At 46.7% G+C, this 19,625-nt stretch overlaps 1 protein-coding gene across 3 annotated transcripts in view; it reads right to left on the minus strand.

Annotated features, from left to right (window-relative positions):
* Window positions 1-13,597, minus strand: part of NUB1 (negative regulator of ubiquitin like proteins 1) — a 28,993-nt gene extending 15,396 nt beyond the window's left edge. The window contains exons 1-7 of one of the 3 annotated variants that reach the window (XM_046020317.1): window positions 13,490-13,597; window positions 9,696-9,813; window positions 6,832-6,999; window positions 4,650-4,708; window positions 3,580-3,650; window positions 719-901; window positions 446-537 (exon numbers count right to left, since the gene is read on the minus strand). In XM_046020317.1, coding sequence (XP_045876273.1) covers window positions 446-537; window positions 719-901; window positions 3,580-3,650; window positions 4,650-4,708; window positions 6,832-6,999; window positions 9,696-9,813; window positions 13,490-13,560 — 762 coding nt within the window. In that variant the 5' untranslated portion in view covers window positions 13,561-13,597. Of the gene's footprint in view, window positions 1-445; window positions 538-718; window positions 902-3,579; window positions 3,651-4,649; window positions 4,709-6,831; window positions 7,000-9,695; window positions 9,814-13,142; window positions 13,214-13,276; window positions 13,465-13,489 lie in introns of those variants that run through there. The other 2 variants (XM_046020319.1, XM_046020320.1) reach the window with 2 other exon arrangements.
* Between the last annotated feature and the right edge of the window lie 6,028 nt (window positions 13,598-19,625).

Genomic DNA, 19,625 nt, shown 5'->3' on the forward strand with positions numbered 1-19,625 from the left:
AAATTACTGGAAAGGCGGGGAGGGATGGCACAATCACCTGTCCGGCTCTTTCCCAAATTACACACGCCTCCTCCTGCCCCCCCCCCCCATTCTGATCTATCCCTTAGAGGACATGCCCTCTGGTAAAAAACAAAAACAAAAACAAAAAAGCACCCAAACCAGCACGCCACGGGGAGCTGCCTGTGCAGAAGGCAGCAGATCACGTCACCTGGGAACGTTCAGCCCTGCTGCGGGACATGCCACGGAGCCATTCTGTTCTACGGCACTGAACGTCACAGGCTGAGTTGGGGGACGCAGGTGCGTGTCACGGGCTTCCACCCTGTTTAGAAGCTCCCATGGAAAACGGTTTCTAACCCTTTATGACAGTCCAAGACAAAACAGCTAGAAAACCACTTCTGTTCTGACAGCAAATCAAAGCTTCAGCCGTGATTTCTGAAGTACTTACCTTTCTTTCTGACGGAGGAATTCTGATTGATCTGCCCGTCTGGTTGGCTATGTCTAAATACGGTGTGGTTTCTGGGTCCACCACCATCTCAGCTGCAACAGAACCGAAAGGAAGTCCGCTAATCCCACACCAGAACGCAGTGAGGGGGCGTTACGAGTATTAGACTGTGGGGAAGAAAAGTCCCTGCGAACTGTGACCACAGCGCCCCTGGCCTTCCCGCCCCGTGTCCCTTTCCAGCCTAGAGGGAAAGAGAGCGCCCAGAGCTCTGTGCACCTCTCTCCGCCAGTATCTCCAGGCCTCTCTTGGTCCTCTGGATTCTCTTCTCTTTGAGCTCGGCTTCATTTTGCTCCTCCTCCTCAACCTGGAAGTGTTTCCTCACATCCTCTTCAGACTGTTTGAGTTCAAGCACCATGGCTTTCACGTTGTGTGTCACGCCTTGTTCCTCAAGGGTTTTCCCTGTAAAAGTCGGAAATGCCTCTCACGAAAAGAGCCAAAAATACACTGTATACTGGTGACGGGCCATTCTGTTCAATGGAACTCCTAAAGCCGTGCGAGTACTCGCGAGCCACCACGCCCCAGGCTCGGTGAGCACCCGCCGATGTCTGGCTGCATAATTCTGTGACTGGTAAGTGGAGGGTAATATCCATACCCTCTAACTGGAGAAATAATCCCCCCAGTTCGCAGCAACAGCTGAGAAGGCAGAGTGCAGCGGGGAACTGTGAGGGGGAGCGCACTGTGGCAGCTAAAAGCAAACCTCTCCGGTTCTTCTGAACTTTGTGGTCCTGGGTAAAGCACTTAACAGCCTTAAGCACTTACACATAAAATGGTAATCAAGACTGTGTCAGACATGATGAAACAGAATGAAAGTATATTCGCCAAATCAGAAGTTGGTTCTATGAAAAATTAATAGAATACACAAACCCAACAAAAATTAAGTCAAAGATGCAAATAAACCACTAAAATGAAGAATAAACACAGATGCATATAGATTTTAAAATAATGAAACAGGGGCGCCTGGGGGGCTCAGTGGGTGAAGCCTCTGCCTTCGGCTCAGGTCGTGATCTCAGGGTCCTGGGATCGGCCCCACATCGGGCTCTCTGCTCAGCGGGGAGCCTACTCCCCCCCCCCACTGCCCCCGCCTGCCCCTCTGCCCACTTGTGATCTCTCTCTCTGTGTCAAATAAATAAAATCTTTTAAAAAAATGAGATATTATAAACTGTAAGTATATAAATTGGAGTATTTTTCTGGAAAACGCCATTAAATTTTTTTTCCTTGAGAAACCTGATAAACATTCTAACATTTATGAAGAAAAATAAAGATACACCGATGGCCAAGTCACCTTGATAAAGAAGGGCCAAGAACAGGGCTCATCTTACTAGATTTTAAAACTACAACAAAACCACAATCATAAAAAAAACTCTATAGGTGAAGGTGGTCAAAAGATAGAAACTTCCAGTTACAAAACAAGTCCGTCCTGGAATGTAACACACGGCACGGGACTGGAGTTAATACTACTATATTGTATATTTCAACACTGCTAGGAAGCAGAATCTGAAAAGTTCTCATCACAAGAAAAAAAACTGTCTCACTATGTGAGCTGACATTATTGTGCGCCCTCCACAATATATACAAACACTGAATCGTTATGTTGTACACCTGAAACTAATATAATGTTATCTGTCCATGATACCCAATTAAAAACCTCTACGGCTCTGGTCCAGGAATAAACCTACAGGTAAATGGAAAGATGGGAAGTGCGGAAAAAGACGTCTCATAAAGGAGGCACCACGGGTCGGTGTGGCAAAGGCAAGTCTAGGAGGGAATGTTAGAGAAGCTGGATCCTCTGCCTTTACTTATACATAAAGGGGGCTGTGGACAGACTGCAGACCTCATGCAGGTTAGGCTAATTAATACACGAAAACATAGAAGACTGTGAGGCCCTGGGCTTGGGGAAAGACCTTATTTAAACACAAACGATATAAGGTGGAAATTGACGGCTCTGATAACAACGAAATCAAGGGTTTCCACCCAGTGAAGAAACACCAGGAACGGAAGTGTCACAGAGATGAGAGGACAGTGAAAAGCTACCCAAGACGTCGGAAACAGACGATGGGGAACGGCTGGCAGAGAAGGCAGGCTAGGGCCGTGTGCAGGCTGCGTTCCACCAAGCTAGGATGTGAACCTGCCTCCCTAAGCCCTAAGAGCCAACTGGAAACCGGGCAGTGCCTACCTGAGCGGCTCCAACAGCTAACTGGTCGCCCAGGTCCGTTCGTGCCTCCTGCAAGTCCATTCCCCTGCCGCACCCACAGGGATGATTAAAACCAAAATGTATCGAGTCACCCCCCCCCCCCCAGCATCTGTGGCTTCCTGCCTCTCTTGAGAGGAACCTTCTAATACTGCACGAGTTCACAGAGCCCAGGTTTTCTACACAACAGCACTACGGCCATCGGGGGCCAAGCAAGTCTCTGTCGTGGGAGCTGTCCTGTGCCGTGTGATGGTTCAGCAGCGTCCCTGGTCTTGACTCCGAGTGACAGGAGCGTAAGCCTCCATCCCCACCCCACAACCAAGTCACGATAGCCAAAAATGTCTCCACACGTTGCCAAAGGTCCTCTGGGTGGCAGAACTGCCCGTGGTTGAGAACCGCTGCTGTAACCTTTTCACTGTGGCCTCTGTGTCGCCCTCCGTTTAAAAAGCACTGCCCACCCCTCAACTTTCTACACTCGGCTGTACTGGACCTTTTTCAACTGCTCAAATTCATGTCAGGGGGCTCCAATATGAGGCTCTCTCATTCGGAACACGTCCCACTGCGTTCACTCAGCTTCAGCCCTGCTGCCTTGGAGAGAACTTACTGGAACCCCCATTTCACTCTGAGCACACCTACACTCCCGTCCTGTAACATTTCCTCAGATCTGCAACGAGCGTCTTTTCTCCCCACCAGCACAGAACACACAGTAAATACCGATTAGAAGGGTTGTTTCTGCTTTATGTTTCTATTTTAATCAGCTCTACAGGAAGCTGTTTTAGAGCGTACATGCAGGAAAGCCACTAGAAATTTGTGAATAGAAGAACAGTGAGAAAAAAGACGCAGTCATTGTATTAACGAGACAGAGAACCTGCACTTCGCCATGGCATACCGAGTTGAAGCTGTTTCTTGTTTATGACAATTTTGATGTAATTTTCTTGGAATCCAAAGGTTTCCGCAATTCTGGAAAATAAAACCGGTACAGGCTGCAGGTAATCAATGTATTATTATCCGATAAATGGAGTTTAATCATGACCACTATTTTATACATTTCATTTAGGAATGCCCAGTATTTCAATGTACCATCTCCCAAACACCACCTCACGATAAAGCCAGCTTTCTAGACCGTTACTCGAAACTGTGTGAGAGACAGTGTTCTTTCTTCAACTATCTGCTGTACTACTGGTTTCCTCGTGAAGCGGAGACCACACGTGGGGAATGTGCATCGCAAGAGGACGGCCCTCGCCGCGTGTCTGGAGAAAATCCATTCTCTAGGCTCCTGCAGTCTCCTAGGAGAAGCCCATAACAGAGGCTTGTTCCAGACAATCTCCTCCTGTGCACTGAATGAATGGTGCTTCCTGAATCCATCCCTAACAGCCCTCAGGTAGACCAAAGAAAACGAGAAAAATCAGCTCCAGAGCCAGAGCCGGCTAGTGCTGGAGGTACTGGAAACACTGAACGTTTAAAACCACAGACGTGGATGACACAACCGAACGGTCTCAAGAGTGAGACTGTCACCAGTATGTGACAGGAAGGTTTTCTTTTTACAGATGGGCCAACAGCCTGAATGTGGCGAAAACACTTGGCTGAATGTCACAGCAAGTGATGAACGCACTAAGAAAATTCAAAACTAATGATCTGGTCATTATCTCTGTTTATATCATTCACGCACTGATTCAAGCGCGTTACCACGTACCTGTTAGGTGGGAGGCACAGAGCTCCCGCCGGTCTCAAGTTATGCCAGGAAATGAAGGCAAATGGTGCCAGTCTTGAGTTCTTGCTCTGCCCTTAACTGCCAGTGTGAGCCTGATCACGTTCTGCAGTGGCCACGCCTCAATTTTCCTTTCCACTAAGTGAGGAGAACAGTCCCTGCCCAGCTGTCTAACAGGACTGTCAAAGGACCCTGCGAGCCAGCACGAGAGCGCCGAGAGCAGCTGGGGCTCCGGGCAGCCAGATACTTACTTCGACCTCAGTTCTCTGCCAGTGATGTGCAGGCGGGTCTCCAACAGGTTTTTCCTATCCTATTTAAAAAAAGGCAAATAAAAGAAACTGTACAGAAAGAACTCTATGGAAGGAACTGTCTGCTACGCAAACGTCAGTCAGGGAAAGACAAATACAGTATGATTTCGCTCATATGTGGAATTTAAGAAACAAAACAGAAGATCTTAGGGGAAGGGAAGGGAAAATACAACATGATAAAAACAGAGGGGGGGGCGAACCCTAAGAGACTCTTATCTCCAGGGAAAAAACAGGGTTGCTGGAGGGGAGGTGGTTGGGGGATGGGGTAACTATTGGGGGATGGGCACGAAGACGGGCACGTCATGTGATGAGCACGGGGTGTTATATGCAACTGATGAATCACGAAATTCTACCCCTGGAACTAACAATACACTATATGTTAACTAAACTGAATTAACGTTAAAAATTTTTTAAAAAGAAAGAAAATGTACTTCGGCGTGACACTTTGTGGTGCTATTACTCCGTCTAGAAAATCAGGAAGGTTGGTATCAATGTTAGGGACTGAAATGAGGCACGCGGGGCGGAGAAGCTACCGCACACGACCTGGCACGTGCTGACCCTGTGACCCAGCAGCCCTCAAGGGCGTAAAAGTGTGCACCCCAGGAAGGGTGTCAGCCTCTGCGGGGAAGCAAGACGTTCAGAGGGGTTTGTGATGTGTCTTCACTCATGGAAGCTGGCCTACAGGACACAAGGGCCCAGCCCACCACCTCGGCACCACAGCCACTCTCAGGGAACTGTGCCCCCTGAGCAGGGAGTGGACAGAGACGCCATCTTGGAACCTCTTCATTCCCCCCTGGCTGGGCTCAGGAAGCAGAATCACTGCAAAAGCCTAGGAGACCATGCAAACCTGCTCAGATTCCACACTCGCCAGCCAGCTTTATGACAGGTGGTCTGGCTTCCCAGGTGCTGCATCCTAGCAAAGAGGCCTATATTCGTATATTTTACCCTTTGAATTCATGAACGGGCATCCTGAGGTAGATACGTACATAATTTTCTCTTTCTCATACAGTTCTGTATTTTTCCTAGACATTGTTTCAAATTTTAATGAGATAAAATTTACATTTCATAAAGCTCATAAAGCCCTGTTTAAAATATGAGTCAGTGGTTTCCATTATTATAAAGTTACACAACCATGATCAAATTTCAGAACTTTTTCATCATCCTCCCCAAGAAATACCGTATTTTGTACCCCCTATTCTCTCCCTTTATCCCTCAAGCCCAGGCAACGACTAATCTCGTCTCAGTCTCTATGGATTTACTCATTCTAGACGTTTCGTACGAATGGAACTATACAGCATGTGGCGTTGGTGTCTGGCTTCCTTCCTAACGTTTCTGCGGTTCCGCCACATTGACAATGCGTCAGCACTCCGCTCCTCTTCATGGCTGAAGGATGTTCCAGCGTGTGGCCACAGTGCATTTATCTGCTCACCCACTGACGGACACTTGGGCTGTGTCCACCTTCTGGCTAGGCAGAGCTAGACAGAGCTCTTTTGTGAACAGAGCTGCTATAAGAATTCATGAGCAAAGCTTCTGCACAGACACGGTTTTCATTTCTCTTAGAGTGAAACTGCTGGGTCCTGTGGGAGCTCGACACACATATTTATGTATTTTCATATCTTCTGAAAATGATTAACACCGATCAGTGCTCAGAGGCCAGCAACCCTTGGGTACCCTGCCCCAATGCCATTTCTGGACTTGAACTACTTAGGACGTGGCCCTGACAGGAGGTGGCCCTGCTTGAGCACTCAGCTGACTACCCTGTAGCCTCCAGCAGCACAGAAAAGAGGGAGACGTCCTTCCTGATGTGTCCTCCTGTGCACGGTCTGGGAAAACCGGAAGTACTCTTTTAAGTCCCCATTATTCTAAACGCTCATTCAAACTCTAGAAAAGGTAAGCATGTGATGCGTGGCTTTGTGAAGTTTGGGAGGCCTAAGAGGGACAAACCTACCTCGTAAATGTTCCAGTTTAAAAATCCCAAAATTAATTTTGAAGTTGATAAACATTTAGCATGTAAAGTAACTTAAAAGAACTTTTCACTTTGGATTATAACTTAAAAAAAAAATCATAATTTATCACTAAGTCAACAAAGCATAGCTACACGTACTCCTTTGGGAAAATCACTCACTTTTCTTAGCCGTGGAGGTAAAAAGACCTCAATTGTAGCAATTCCTGTTGTTTTATAATTTTCATTTCCTGTGCCGCGCTCGATTGCTTTGCAACGTATTTCTTCGATTATCTTTTCTACTTCATTTTCACAACATTCTAGCCTGTCAGAGTACTTCTTAGCAAGGTCCTATGAAGCAAAATCAGAAAAGAGATCAATGTAGTGCCAACTCAAAAAAGAGGCACAGTACAGAACAGTGTAGGAAGGACTCTAAGGCAATGGGGCACCTGGGGGGCTCAGTGGGTTAAAGCCTCTGCCTTTGGCTCAAGTCATGATCTCAGGGTCCTGGGATCAAGCCCCAGCCTGATCCCTGCTCAGCGGAGAGCCTGCTTCCCCCTCCCCCTCTGCCGGCCTCTCTGCCTATTTGTGATCTCTCTCTCTGTCAAATAAATAAATAAAATCTTTAAAAAAAAAGAATCTTAAAACAAAAAAAAAAGAAAGAAAGAAAAGAAAAGAAACTGCTGACTGGTGGTCAGCCCATCAGAGGGAAATCCAGATGGGCTTGGCATCTAGAGAGATACAGAGGCTAAAAAGGATCCAGGGAAAAATAAAAACAAAGAATAGGAAAACACACCCAACAGAAGATGTGAAAATAACTGGGATTGTTCTAGGGGTAAAGGAAAAGTGGGCCATGACTTATGTCACTGTAATGCATTATAAATTACTTTAAGGAACAATGAAGTTATCAACTCCATGGGAGGAAACCGGAAGAAAAAAAAAAAAAAACCACAAAGAAGACATTCTCATTTTTCTAACTTGTGAGAACAAGTCAAATTAGACTTAAATAACTTTCTTTCTTTCTTTCTTTGACAGGGAGAGACACAGCAAGAGAGTGAACATAAGCAGGGGGAGTGGGAGAGGGAGAAGTAGGCTTCCTGTTGAGCAGGCAGCCTGATGAGGGGTTTGATCCCAGGACCCTGGGATCATGACCTGAGCCTAAGGCAGACACCTAACGACTGAGCCACCCAGGCACCCCTTAAATAACTTTCTTAACAAAAAATTCTCAATCACTGGTACTGGTCGTGAAATCATTCGCTAGAACAACTCAACAGAACTCAGAAGAATGCTATACTTATAATCAGAGTTTGTAATGAAGGACACAGATGAAAATCTAGGTGAAGAGGCACACAGGTGGGGCCTGGGAAGGTCCCGAGTGCAGGAGCTCCTATCCCTGAGGAGTCAGGGCGTGCCACCCTCTCAGCACATGGGTTTGTCTGCCAATCTGGAAGCTCCCTGAAACCCATCGTTTAAGGGCTTTTAAGAGCTCCATTACAGTGGGCATGATTGATTATATCAATGGCCTCCGGTGATTAACTCAATTGCCGGCCCTCTCCTCTCCCCAAGGTTGAAAAGCAGGCTGAGAATCTAATCTTTTTTCTCCTTTCAAGATTCTATTTACTTATTTGAGAGAGAGCCAGCAGAACATGAATGGGGGGAGGGGCAGACTCCCACTGAGCAGAGAGCTCAAGGCAGGGCTCCATCCTAGGACCCTAAGGTCATGACCTGAGCTGAAGGCAGCCGCTTAACCAATTGAGCCACCCAGGCCCTAAAAGTCTCATCTTCTAATTGAAGTTTGGTCTTTTTGGCCACCAGCCCCATCCTGAAGGTATTACCAAGAGTTGCCTCATTGGAACAAAAGATGCTCCTATCCCCCTGACCACTGGGGATATTCCAAGGGTTTTAGAAGCTCCGTGTCAGGTACTGGGGACGAAGACCAAATAGCTCTCTTATTATGCCATACCTAGCTTCAGAGACAAGGGACTATAACAAGCAAATTCAGGAAAAAGGTCACAAGATGGGTTGCAAAAAATAAAAAGTGAGGCCTGTCAGGAATGGGAAAGACAGGAAGGAAACCTCTTCCCTCCCAAGCGCATCACTGTGTCACAGCACTGAACAATGTGATGCCCTTGTGACAGTCTTTAGTCCCTGATACTGTCCAATCGTACCCAATCATTCCAATCCGTCGTTCATCTCAGGATACTTGGACAGAGAAAGCAAAGAAGTACATGCTATACTCCAATATAAAAGAGTTCTGTCAAAAATGATTAATGTTTTTGTCTGAAAAAGCAGGCAAACTTCAATTTCTAGAAACCTCATTCACATAAAATAATGCCATTTCTGATGTTGCCATAAAAAATTGAGATGGAGGGCGCCTGGGTGGCTCAGTGGGTTAAGCCGCTGCCTTCGGCTCGGGTCATGGTCTCGGGGTCCTGGGATCGAGTCCCGCGTCAGGCTCTCTGCTCTCTACTTGGCAGGGGGGCTGCTTCCCTCTCTCTTTCTCTCTGCCTGCCTCTCTGCCTACTTGTGATCTCTCTCTCTCTCGCTGTCAAATAAATAAATAAAATCTTAAAAAAAAAAAATTGAGATGGAAGGATTAGAAAAGTGTATTTTGGACAAATGAACAGATAGCCATAGTATAAAAAAAGCTGGGGGAAGGGAGACATTGTTTTACAGCAAAGCACACGAGCAAGGAGAACAGAGAACCAACCAGCTGTTCCCCGTGAACACGTAATGCACGCCTGCAGGGCCACTAATACCGCGCAGCAGCAGGGTAAAATCAGTTCCCACGTTACTAATCTCATGTAACACTGTGAAGGTCTTAAAAATAGTATGTGCCTGGGAAATTAGAGACCATTCTCATATGAATAAAATCTTACTAAACAAAAATAAGTCTGTCAATTCTAAAGTGGGTACCTGCTTATCACTAATACTTTTGGTTATGCCAAAAATTTACACAGTTAAACCTGGAAATTTCCGGGAACTTCAGAATCTTATTTACCAAGGAGACATACAACACTATTTATTTATGTCTTGAAAGAAAATACCTTCAACGCCAAACCGCCTTCTTTATTTTCATCTGTATATGGAGGTTTCCAAAGTTGAATTCTGTCTTCCCTTAAGAACTGGGTCAATTTTGCTTGGAGATATTTCTTTTGCGCCATTCTTGAAAGCAAAACAGTACATAAGCAAAACCCCACACAACATTTCAAAGCATTTCATCACTTACCAAACATGCTGATGTGTTCCATGTGCTAAGAAGAACTCACCTCCACACCTCCCTCTCCTGTTTAATCTAAATCACTTTTTTAAATTTTTTTAAAGATTTTATTTATTTATTTGACAGAGAGAGATCACAAGTAGGCAGAGAGGCAGGCAGAGAGAGAGAGGGAAGTAGGCTCCCTGCTGAGCAGAAAGCCCGATACGGGACTCGATCCCAGGACTCTGAGATCATGACCTGAGCCAAAGGCAGCGGCTTAACCCACTGAGCCACTCAGGCGCCCCTAAATCACTTTTTTAAAAATAAGATTTATTTGACAGAGAGAGCACACAAGCAGGGGGAGCAGCATGCAGAGGGAGAGGGAGAAGCAGGCTCCCCATTGAGCAGGGAGCTCAACGTGGGGCTTGACCCCAGGACCCTGGAATCATGACCTAAGTTAAGGCAGAGGCTTAACTAACTGAGCCACCCAGGCGCCCCTCTAAATTACTTTTAGATTAGGTTTTAACTAGCTCTAAATGTCTCTAAAATATACACATTCTATATATATGCTAAAATACACTATATACAGTTACATATAATATGTTACATAAAATTTGTATTTCAAAGTTGCTAAAATGTAGCAAGGTTTATTACACCTTTCTATTTCTTTTTTTTTAAATGACACCTTTCTATTTCTTAAACTATTATTCTCTGACCTAAGAGAAAAGATCAAATGAGAGAAAGATAAGTCCTTAAAGCTGTTAACTTTCATAAACAATTCAACATACATACGTAAACTCTCCTGTATTTGTATCTTGATGAGTTTAGCACGAAGATCAACCACCTTGGCAGGGTAAACATAAAAGCTGGCTGGAACCACGAACTATCAAAATATTCTCTATATCTGAATTTTTAAAATTAAAAGGTTTTGCTAGAAAAGTTTTATATATTTTGCAGTGAGCACACAACAGCAGATCTATGTACTATTCGAATCTAACACCAGTTGGATCATCACTTTACAGCCGAAAACACCCAAGCCCCAGAGCTGTAAAATGACTCAGCCAAAGTCACAAAGTTAGGCAGTGCCATAACTAGCGCAGGGATTTCAGCCTACAACACAGGACTTTGCATTCTGTCCCACAATCCTTTGCTGCTTGTCTGCCCTGTGTATGTAACATACACAGTTATGTTTATGTTACATAAACATATAATAAAGTTAAAATAAAAACATACAATAAAGTTATGTGTATGTAACATACACAAGTATGTAACCTACTTCGGGAGTCTCTCCCGAAGAAGCCCCCGGCAGCAAAGGAGATGAGTAGACAACTCCTACTCCTCACTAGCGTTGCGATTCAAAGAAGTGGGGAAGGCTGCTGGAGATGTCAAACAGCCAAATCAGAGGAGTTAGAAAAGTAAAAGGGTAATTAGCTTCTAAATGATGAAAACAAGTTCTACAGAGTAAAAAATAGATCTAAGTGTTCACATAACCTTGATAAGCAACTTTCTCTTTTTCTATATAGAGCCTGCAGTATTCCACACCCCCAAAACCCAGCTCACCTAATTTTTTAAATCAAGTTTGTTAATTTCAATGTATTCCATAAGTGAATATTTTATTTAAGCGATTTTATTTATTTGACAGACAGAGATCACAAGTAGGCAGAGAGGCAGGCAGAGAGACAGAGAGAGAGAGAGAGAGGAAAGCAGGCTCCCTGCTGAGAAAGCCTGATGCGGGGCTCGATCCCAGGACCCTGAGATCATGACCCAGGCCAAAGGCAGAGGCTTAACCCACTGAGCCACCCAGGTGCCCCCATAAATGACTATTTTAAAAGAAAGTTCAAATCTATTTCATATCGGTCTGGGGGGAGAAAGAGGGTCATTAGGGCAAGGAGGAGGAAAGGGTGTAAGGAACAAACACGACAAGAGGAGGCTGCTGTGCACCCAGGTGACCCACGAGAAAACACCCTGGATCTTCAACCACTAACAAACTGCTGCTCACATAGAAAAGCACGAAACACAACTTAGGCAACCACTATACATAGTTCCCTACTCACAAATCTTCATGAATTCTGGATAAAATACCAATGGGGAGGGAGGATCATTTCATGGGCTTCTTATGCATGGACTCAAGCTCTTTTTAAGATCTAAAGGCCCAGGGGCGCCTGGGTGGCTCAGTGGGTTAAGCCTCTGCCTTTGGCTCGGGTCGTGATCTCAGGGTCCTGGGATCGATCCCCGCATCGGGCTCTCTGCTCAGCGGGGAGCCTGCTTCCTCCTCTCTCTCTGCCTGCCTCTCTGCCTACTTGTGATCTCTCTCTGTCAAATAAATAAATAAAATCTTAAAAAAAAAAAGATCTAAAGGCCCAAAGGGTTTCACAAACGCAGTGTGCATCCCACACTCTACCCACTGACCAAATCAACTGAACAGATGCAGGTCCATAGGCATGAGACTTAATGTTTAAAAAAGATTAATCTGGGGTGCCTGGGTGGCTCAGTGGGTTACAGCCTCTGCCTTTGGCTCAGGTCATGATCCCAGAGTCCTGGGATCCAGCCCCAGATCGAGCCCCATGAGCCCCACGTCAGGCTCTCTGCTCAGCAGGGAGCTTGCTTCCCCCTCTCTCTCTCTGCCTGCCTCTCTGCCTATTTGTGATCTCTGTCAAACAAATTTTAAAAAGAATCTTTAAAAAAATAATAAAAAGATTAATCTGCTGTTTTGAAATTTACAAAAATGTCGATTATAAACAGAATAAAAAGAGGATACATACTTGAAATCAAATCAAAAGCAGAAAGTTTAATAAACTTTCCAGTTTTAACTGGAGTTTCCAGTTTTAACTGGAGAACTGAAAGTTTCATTATGCATGCCATACAATGTTTCATATTACAGTCAAAAAAGCAGTGATGTATGTCAATTATTTCTCAATAAAACGGGGGCGGGGGTGGGGAACGGGAGGCGGGAGGAAGCCCAGAAATTCATTAATATTACTGCTCCAAACTGAAAGTGAAACGTTGTTAACTGCTCCTTTAAAATTTTCGCTTTCACTTTTGTAATGAATCATCTATGGGGACTTTTACCCAGAGCTTTTCAAATATACATACATACACACGTATATTCAAAACACACGGTCTTTTCTCTTAAGCGGAGTAGTAAAAGATTCTCGTATTAAAAAATAAGAGTAAGGGAAGGAGATGACAAATGCGGAACCAGATCATCAGAGAAACGCAGAATCGACCACATTTTCTCATTAAATAGCAAAGAAAATCTAGCTCTGACTGCAAATACGAATCCCAAATGACATATCTGGAATAGCAGTGTTAGCATCCAAGCTTTTTGTCTCGCCAATGAGGTTTACTTAGTGAGTCCGTCTCTTCCTCGGCCTCCCCCAGAACAACTCCCCAGAAACCCCCACCACCCGGGCCCGGCCCAGCGCAGACCTAGGGCCGCGCGAACCGTCGGCGCGTCCCCAAGCCCCAGGCAGCCTCCGCGCTCGCCGCTCGCCGCCCACCGCCCGCCGCCCACCGCCCGCCGCTGTGGCCGCGCCCCGCCCCGGGAGGGGGATGCGTCGGGGTCGTGCCGGGAACCCGGGCGCCAGACAGCGCGGGTGAGGCCCGGGCCGGGAACAGGACGCTCCGCCGCCGCCTCCTCACCTGCGCCACCACCGCGCCCGCCGCGACCCGCGGAGTGCCCGGATGCGGCAGCGGCCGCCGTTTATTTTCATTCCGGGTGAGGCTGGCCCCGCCCCCGCCGCTGCGGCCGCCGCACCCACCTCGCGCGGCCAGTTAGTGGGCGGGGTTAGAGGGCGGGTTGGAGGAACATGTTGTGGGCGGGGCTAACATGGGGCGGGGGTTGATGACTGTATGGGCTGGGCTAAGACGGGGCGGGGCGGGGTGGAGCCGGGTGGAGGGCGAGGGGGCAGGGCCTACGGGAGGCCTCCAGCCCGGGATTCGGCCGGGGCGGGGAGATCCCCGGCCACCCAAGCCAGGCGGGACGGGGCGGGACCTCAGGCCCGGCCCAGTTTGCTCGACTTCCGAGGAAATGCGCCCGGCTTCGTTTCTCCAAAAGCCTCGAGAGAAGCCCGCGGACCTTCTAGGAAGAACCCTTTCCCCCGGAGGGGGCGTCGTCCCCTGAACGCCCGGGTTTTCCTCCCGCTCTCCATCGGGCCGCCCTCACGGTGAAATTAGGTTCCTTCCCCGGAACTGCCCGGCTCCCCGCCCGGGCCCCCGCCCCGCCCCACGGTCTGCGACAGCCGCCTGCTCCCGAGCGCTCCGCCCAGGCTGTGTGCGTGCCAGTGCGGCCGTGCCCGGGCTCCGTCCGTGTGTCTGGGTGAGACAGTGACACGCGTGCGCGCAAAAATTCCGGGCGACGTGTGCAACGCTCTGGGAGCCTGGGCACAGCCCAGAGAGCTCTGAGAGGCGATAGATGAGGCGGACGGGGAGATGGAAGATGGAAGTCGTCCATCTCAGACCTCAGCAAGTCCGCTCGTTTGAGGCTGTTGGCCCTTCCTTCCTGAATCCCGAAACGTGGCTCCGGGGACCTGCTCTAGCCCTGGGGTGGGCGGGGCTTCCAAGCTGACACGGGTGCCGCGGGCACACAGCCCCTCCAGCAAGCGCGCGGGGGTGCCTGGGCAAGCTAACCAAGCTCTGCATCAGTGCGCGTGATAATGATAACACTGTCGACCCGGCCACGGAGGCTAAAATAAATCTTGTGCGAGGATCTGTCTGCCCCTCTCACCAGGGTGTGGCAAACAAAGGCGGAGGGAATGTGGATAAAATTAATCTCCATATAACCTGCAGCCCATCGACAAATACTTGAGATAGGCAGACTGACATTCCTCCAGGATCCGGACAGTCTTCTTTAACATATGAAAGTCCTTTAAGAGCTTCCCTCATCTTTACTTCTCCCAACCCCAAGGTATAAAATCACTTGCTCATAATCCTGGGGCAGCAGGTCTTTCTGTCCTTGGGTCTTGTCCCGTGGACATTTTGCACCTAAGATATCTCAAGAATTCTTTCTTGACCCAACCCCCAGGACTCGGTTAGCCCCAGCTGTGCATTTCCAAAAATGATGTATCGGAGCTAGAATAACACCAGGGGGCCCTGGCACAGACCATGTGAAAGGGGCTCTGCACACCCTTAAACACCCCCTATCAGGAGAGGTGAGGCAGGACCCCTCCTCCTAGTGCCCTTCCATTCTCTGATGGGAAGTCTTAGGTGGAATGTGCGCCTAAATCCATCTTAAGGAGGAGAAATGCGTTCCCAAAGGTGCTGTGTCTGCCCGTGTTCCCGCCGGTTATGGAGAGAACATCGCACACACAGGGCAGTTTCTGTCCCTTTTTTCTCATCTCTCTGCTGGGAATCATTGACCAAGGGCCCACCAGTGCACATCAAACTGGAGGATTTCTGTGTCTGTCCAAATAAGAGTCTTCTATCTCAATAGCCTCCTTGGGGCACACAAATACTTAGAAAATCTTTGGGATTAAAGTTCTTTGTGTTGAGGGGATTCTGGGTGGCTCGATGGGTAGGCCTCTGCCCTTGGCTCAGATCATCATCTCAGGGTCCTGGGATCAAACCCCGCATTAGGCTCTCTGCTCAGCAGGAGCCTGCTTCCCACCACCCCTCCACCTCCGCCTGCTTCTCGGACTACTTGTGATCTTTCTGTCAAATAAATAAATAAAATCTTTTTTAAAAAATTTTTAATCGAATTATAAAAATAAATAAATAAAAGTTCTTTATGTTGAACCAAATCAACTGCTTAGTCAAAAGACAAACAGCAAAACGGGGGGGGGGGGTGGAATACTGGCAAATCACATCAAAGACAAATCTCTTTGCTATATAAAGAGCTCTTACAATTCAATAGGAAAAGGACCAAAATAGAAAATTGGGCAAAGGCTCTGAAAATAATTGTTCCCTGAAGAGGAAATACAAATGGTTTATAAACATATGACAAGTTACTTAACCTCACTCCAAATCAGATACATATAAATTAAAACTATACATGGGGCACCACGGTGGCTCAGACAGTTAAGCATCTGACTCGATTTTGGCTCAAGTCATGATCTCAGGGTTGTGAGATCGAGCCCCCCATCAGGTTCTGTGCTGGGCATGGAGCCTGCTTAAGAATCTTTCACTCTGTCTGTCTGTCTGTCTCTCTCCCTGTCTGAAAACAGAATCTAACTACAAAGAGATACCACCTTGTGCCTATCAGAATGAAAAAAAGTGTGACAGCCAGTGAAGGCAAGGCTGTATGGAAATAGACACCCTCCTTAGTTACTCCAGGAAGGTGAAATTGGCAGGTCTCCTACAAGGGCAATAATATGGCAGTAACTATCAAAATCAAAATGCATATTGTCCTTGCCCCAATAATTCAACTTTTATCACTCTTGCTGTATTTTATTAACCTGCCTCCTTTCTGTTATTCCTAACACTGACATTTAGAGGTTTGACTGCAATTTCTTAAGATGCAGAATTCTTCCTGATTTGTCTTTTTGTTTTTGTTGCTATGGGTTTCGTAGTAACAAGGAATCAAGCAACTTCTGCTGGAGTCGAATTAGAAAATCCTTAAACATCCTTTACGTGAAAGTGAAATTTCATGCTGAATGTTATCAGCTCTTGCTGGAGAAGTAACAGGAAGTTTCAGCAATTCAGCTTTATTTAGAATTGCTTCGATCAGAACAACATACATGTGTTGGGTGAAGTTGTGCAGTAAGCTAATTTTTTAGAGACGAGGAAGTGGATTTAAAAAGAAAACCAGTTCACCGCTCCGCGGGGAGCCTGCTTCCTCCTCTCTCTCTGCCTGCCTCTCTGCCTACTTGTGATCTATCTCTCTGTCAAATAAATAAATAAAATCTTTAAAAAAAAAAAAAAGAAAAGAAAACCAGTTCATTCTTGATTTTTCTATTTATAAATGGAAATTTGGGGGAAGTGGTTACAAACTGGAGTTTTCAGAGAATTTGAATCATGACTCACACTTTCAGTCTGGTAGGTTTTCAATCACTGATAACCTTATTTGGAGACGTGGTCATTTTATTTAGCATCTTAGCTGGTTGAGAAAAACATGGAAGGACAGAGTAACCAAGCAGGTGATGAGGAAGCTGTGTTCCCCCCGACTGGGAATACTTAATTTCATTCCCCCTGGAAGATGAAAGTTGAAAGAAATTTTGAAAATATCAGATATGAGAGTTCCTCTGATTCCCAGGAAATGTGGGCTGGGAGATTGGGTCGTGGGGTTGAGCCCTGCATTCAAGCTGGGCTTTGCACTCAGTCGGGAATCAACTTCAGGATTCTCTCTCTCCTTCTAACCCTTGGGCTCAGCTTTTCACCTGACTCAGGAAGAATCCCTGTGAAAGCGCGTGGTCCTCAAGTTCTGCGTCCTGGTTTCAAATCTCCCAGATGTTTAACCCAATGACCTCTGTTCATCTGTCTCCCAAGAGGTGGGTTGGTGAAAAGAAAAGAAATAAGGGCAGAGGTAGTAAAGTAAATCAAACCATGGTATTCATACTATGTTCAGAATAATCTGTGCTTTATCATTTGACCTATTTTTTAAAAAGATTTTATTTATTTATTTGACAGACAGAGATCACAAGTAGGCAGAGGCAGGCAGAGAGAGAGGAGGAAGCAGGCTCCCCACTAAGCAGAGAGCCTGATGCGTGGCTGGATCCCAGGATCCTGGGATCATGACCTGAGCTGAAAGCAGAGGCTTTAACCCACTGAGCCACCCAGGCACCCCCTTTCACCTATTTTTAATGTTAAAAAGAATTTGGGAGCGCCTGGCTGGCTCAGTTGTTAAACCTCTGCCTTTAGCTCAGGTCATGAACCCAGGGTCCTGGGATTGAGTCCTGCATCAGGCTCCCTGCTCTGTGGGGAGCCTGCTTCTCCCTCTCCCACTCCCCCTGCTAGTGTTCCCCTCTTTCACTGTGTCTCTCTCTGTCATATAAATAAATAAAATCTATTTAAAAAAAGAATTTGATATACAATATTAGTTTTGTGATTTTAAGTCCAAGGGTGAATGAAAACTAAGGTGGACACCGTGGCAAGAAAGTAGCTAAGCATTGTCATAGGCTTATGGTTCCAGAACCTTCTGTGGAATGCTAAACTACTTTACTTTGTTTCTTCACTTGATTCCAGAAAACAATGACAAGTCACATAGTATGCATGACAGTTAAAAGCATAAAATCGTCAGCTCAGGTCATGATCTCAGAGTGGGGAGATGGAGCCCTACGTCAGGCTCCACACTCATTGGAGAGTATTTTTGAGATTCTCTCTTTCCCTATGCCCCTCCCCCCACTTATGCGCTCTCACCCTCTCTAAAATAAATCTTAAAAAAACAAAAAGCCCGGGAAATCCGAAATTTCCATCATCCCTGCTTTCTAAAAAAAAAAAAAAAAAAAAAAAAACCTATTGCCTAAAACTTCACAGAATGTCTAATTTAACAGTTGTATTTTCTTTAAAAAAAAAAAAGACTTATTTATTTGGAGAGAGAGCAAGCACACAGAGGTGGGGAGGGCAGGGGAAGAGAGAGAATCCTGAAGCCGACTCCCCACTGAGCCCCAAGCCAGACGTGGATTCCGGCTCAATCTCAGGGTCCTGGGACCAATCAAGAGTTGGTTGCTTAACTGACTGAGCCCCCCCCGGGCGCCCCTTGTCTCCTCTTTTCAGCTGGTTATCACATATGCTTTGTTCCCTCATGAGTTCAAATAAAATCTTTAACACGCATTTTTTTTTTTAGATTTTATTTATTTATTTGACACAGAGAGAGAGACAGCGAGAGAGGGAACACAAACAGGGGAAGAGGGAGAAGCAGGCTCCCCACTGAGCAGAAAGCCTGACTCAGGGCTAGAACCTAGGACCCTAGGATCGTGACCTGAGCCAACTGAGCCACCCAGGTGCCCCTACACATGTCCATTTTTATATCTGAATAAGAGTCATGATTTTACTTTTATTCTGAGACTTTGAAGAAGAGGGTAGGGCAAAGAATGAAAAGCACAGGTCAGCTAAGTCTGTCTGTTTCTATAAGGAAAACAAGAGCTTAGGGCGCCTGGGGGGCTCAGTTGGTTAAGCCTCTGCCTTCAGCTCAGGTCATGATCCTGGAGTCCTGGGATCGAGTCCCACATGGGGCTCCCTGCTCAGTGGGGAGTCTGCCTCTCCCTCTGACCTTCCCCCTTCTCATGCTCTCTCTCTCTCTCAAATAAATAAATAAAATCTTTAAAAAAAAAAAAGAAAACAAGAGTTTATCTAGAAGTGCCACCCCTTAAACTTCCGACCTGAGTAGAAAAAAATGTCACTAGAAAGTCCACGGACTGAAAAAAAACCAGCCAGTGCTATCTGTGTGTCATCTTGGAGAATCATCGCTTACCCCTTGGAAAAGAATTGGTAACCTATTAGGAAGGAAGAAGAGGGGCGCGCACGTTGAGCGGCCGTCAGCAGCTGCTGGCTCCGCAAGAAGTTGTTTAGGCAAAGCTTCGGGTGGGTGATGCCTCCTTCTCGTTCCCAACTTTGCTTTTCTTCACCCTCCAGCCCCCACGCCCCGACCCGCGCCCACCTCTCACGAGTACTAATTACCTCGCTGTGCAGCCTGCTGCGGGAGTCAGCCCAGCGATACTTAGTGTGTTACCCCAAAGGGGGATTAAGTAGCAGCCACAGAACTTAATAAAGAAAAGCAGGTTGGTAATGGAATTGCTGTAATCGGGGATAGTCTTGCAAGGGAGCCTGCGGGGGGAGCCAGGCCAGGAGAGGGGAGCACATCCCCTTAGTCCCTACTCTGCTGATTGATGCCTACATCACCTGC

The sequence above is a fragment of the Meles meles genome, chromosome 10, assembly GCF_922984935.1.
Source record: "Meles meles chromosome 10, mMelMel3.1 paternal haplotype, whole genome shotgun sequence".
Taxonomy (NCBI): Eukaryota; Metazoa; Chordata; class Mammalia; order Carnivora; family Mustelidae; genus Meles; species Meles meles.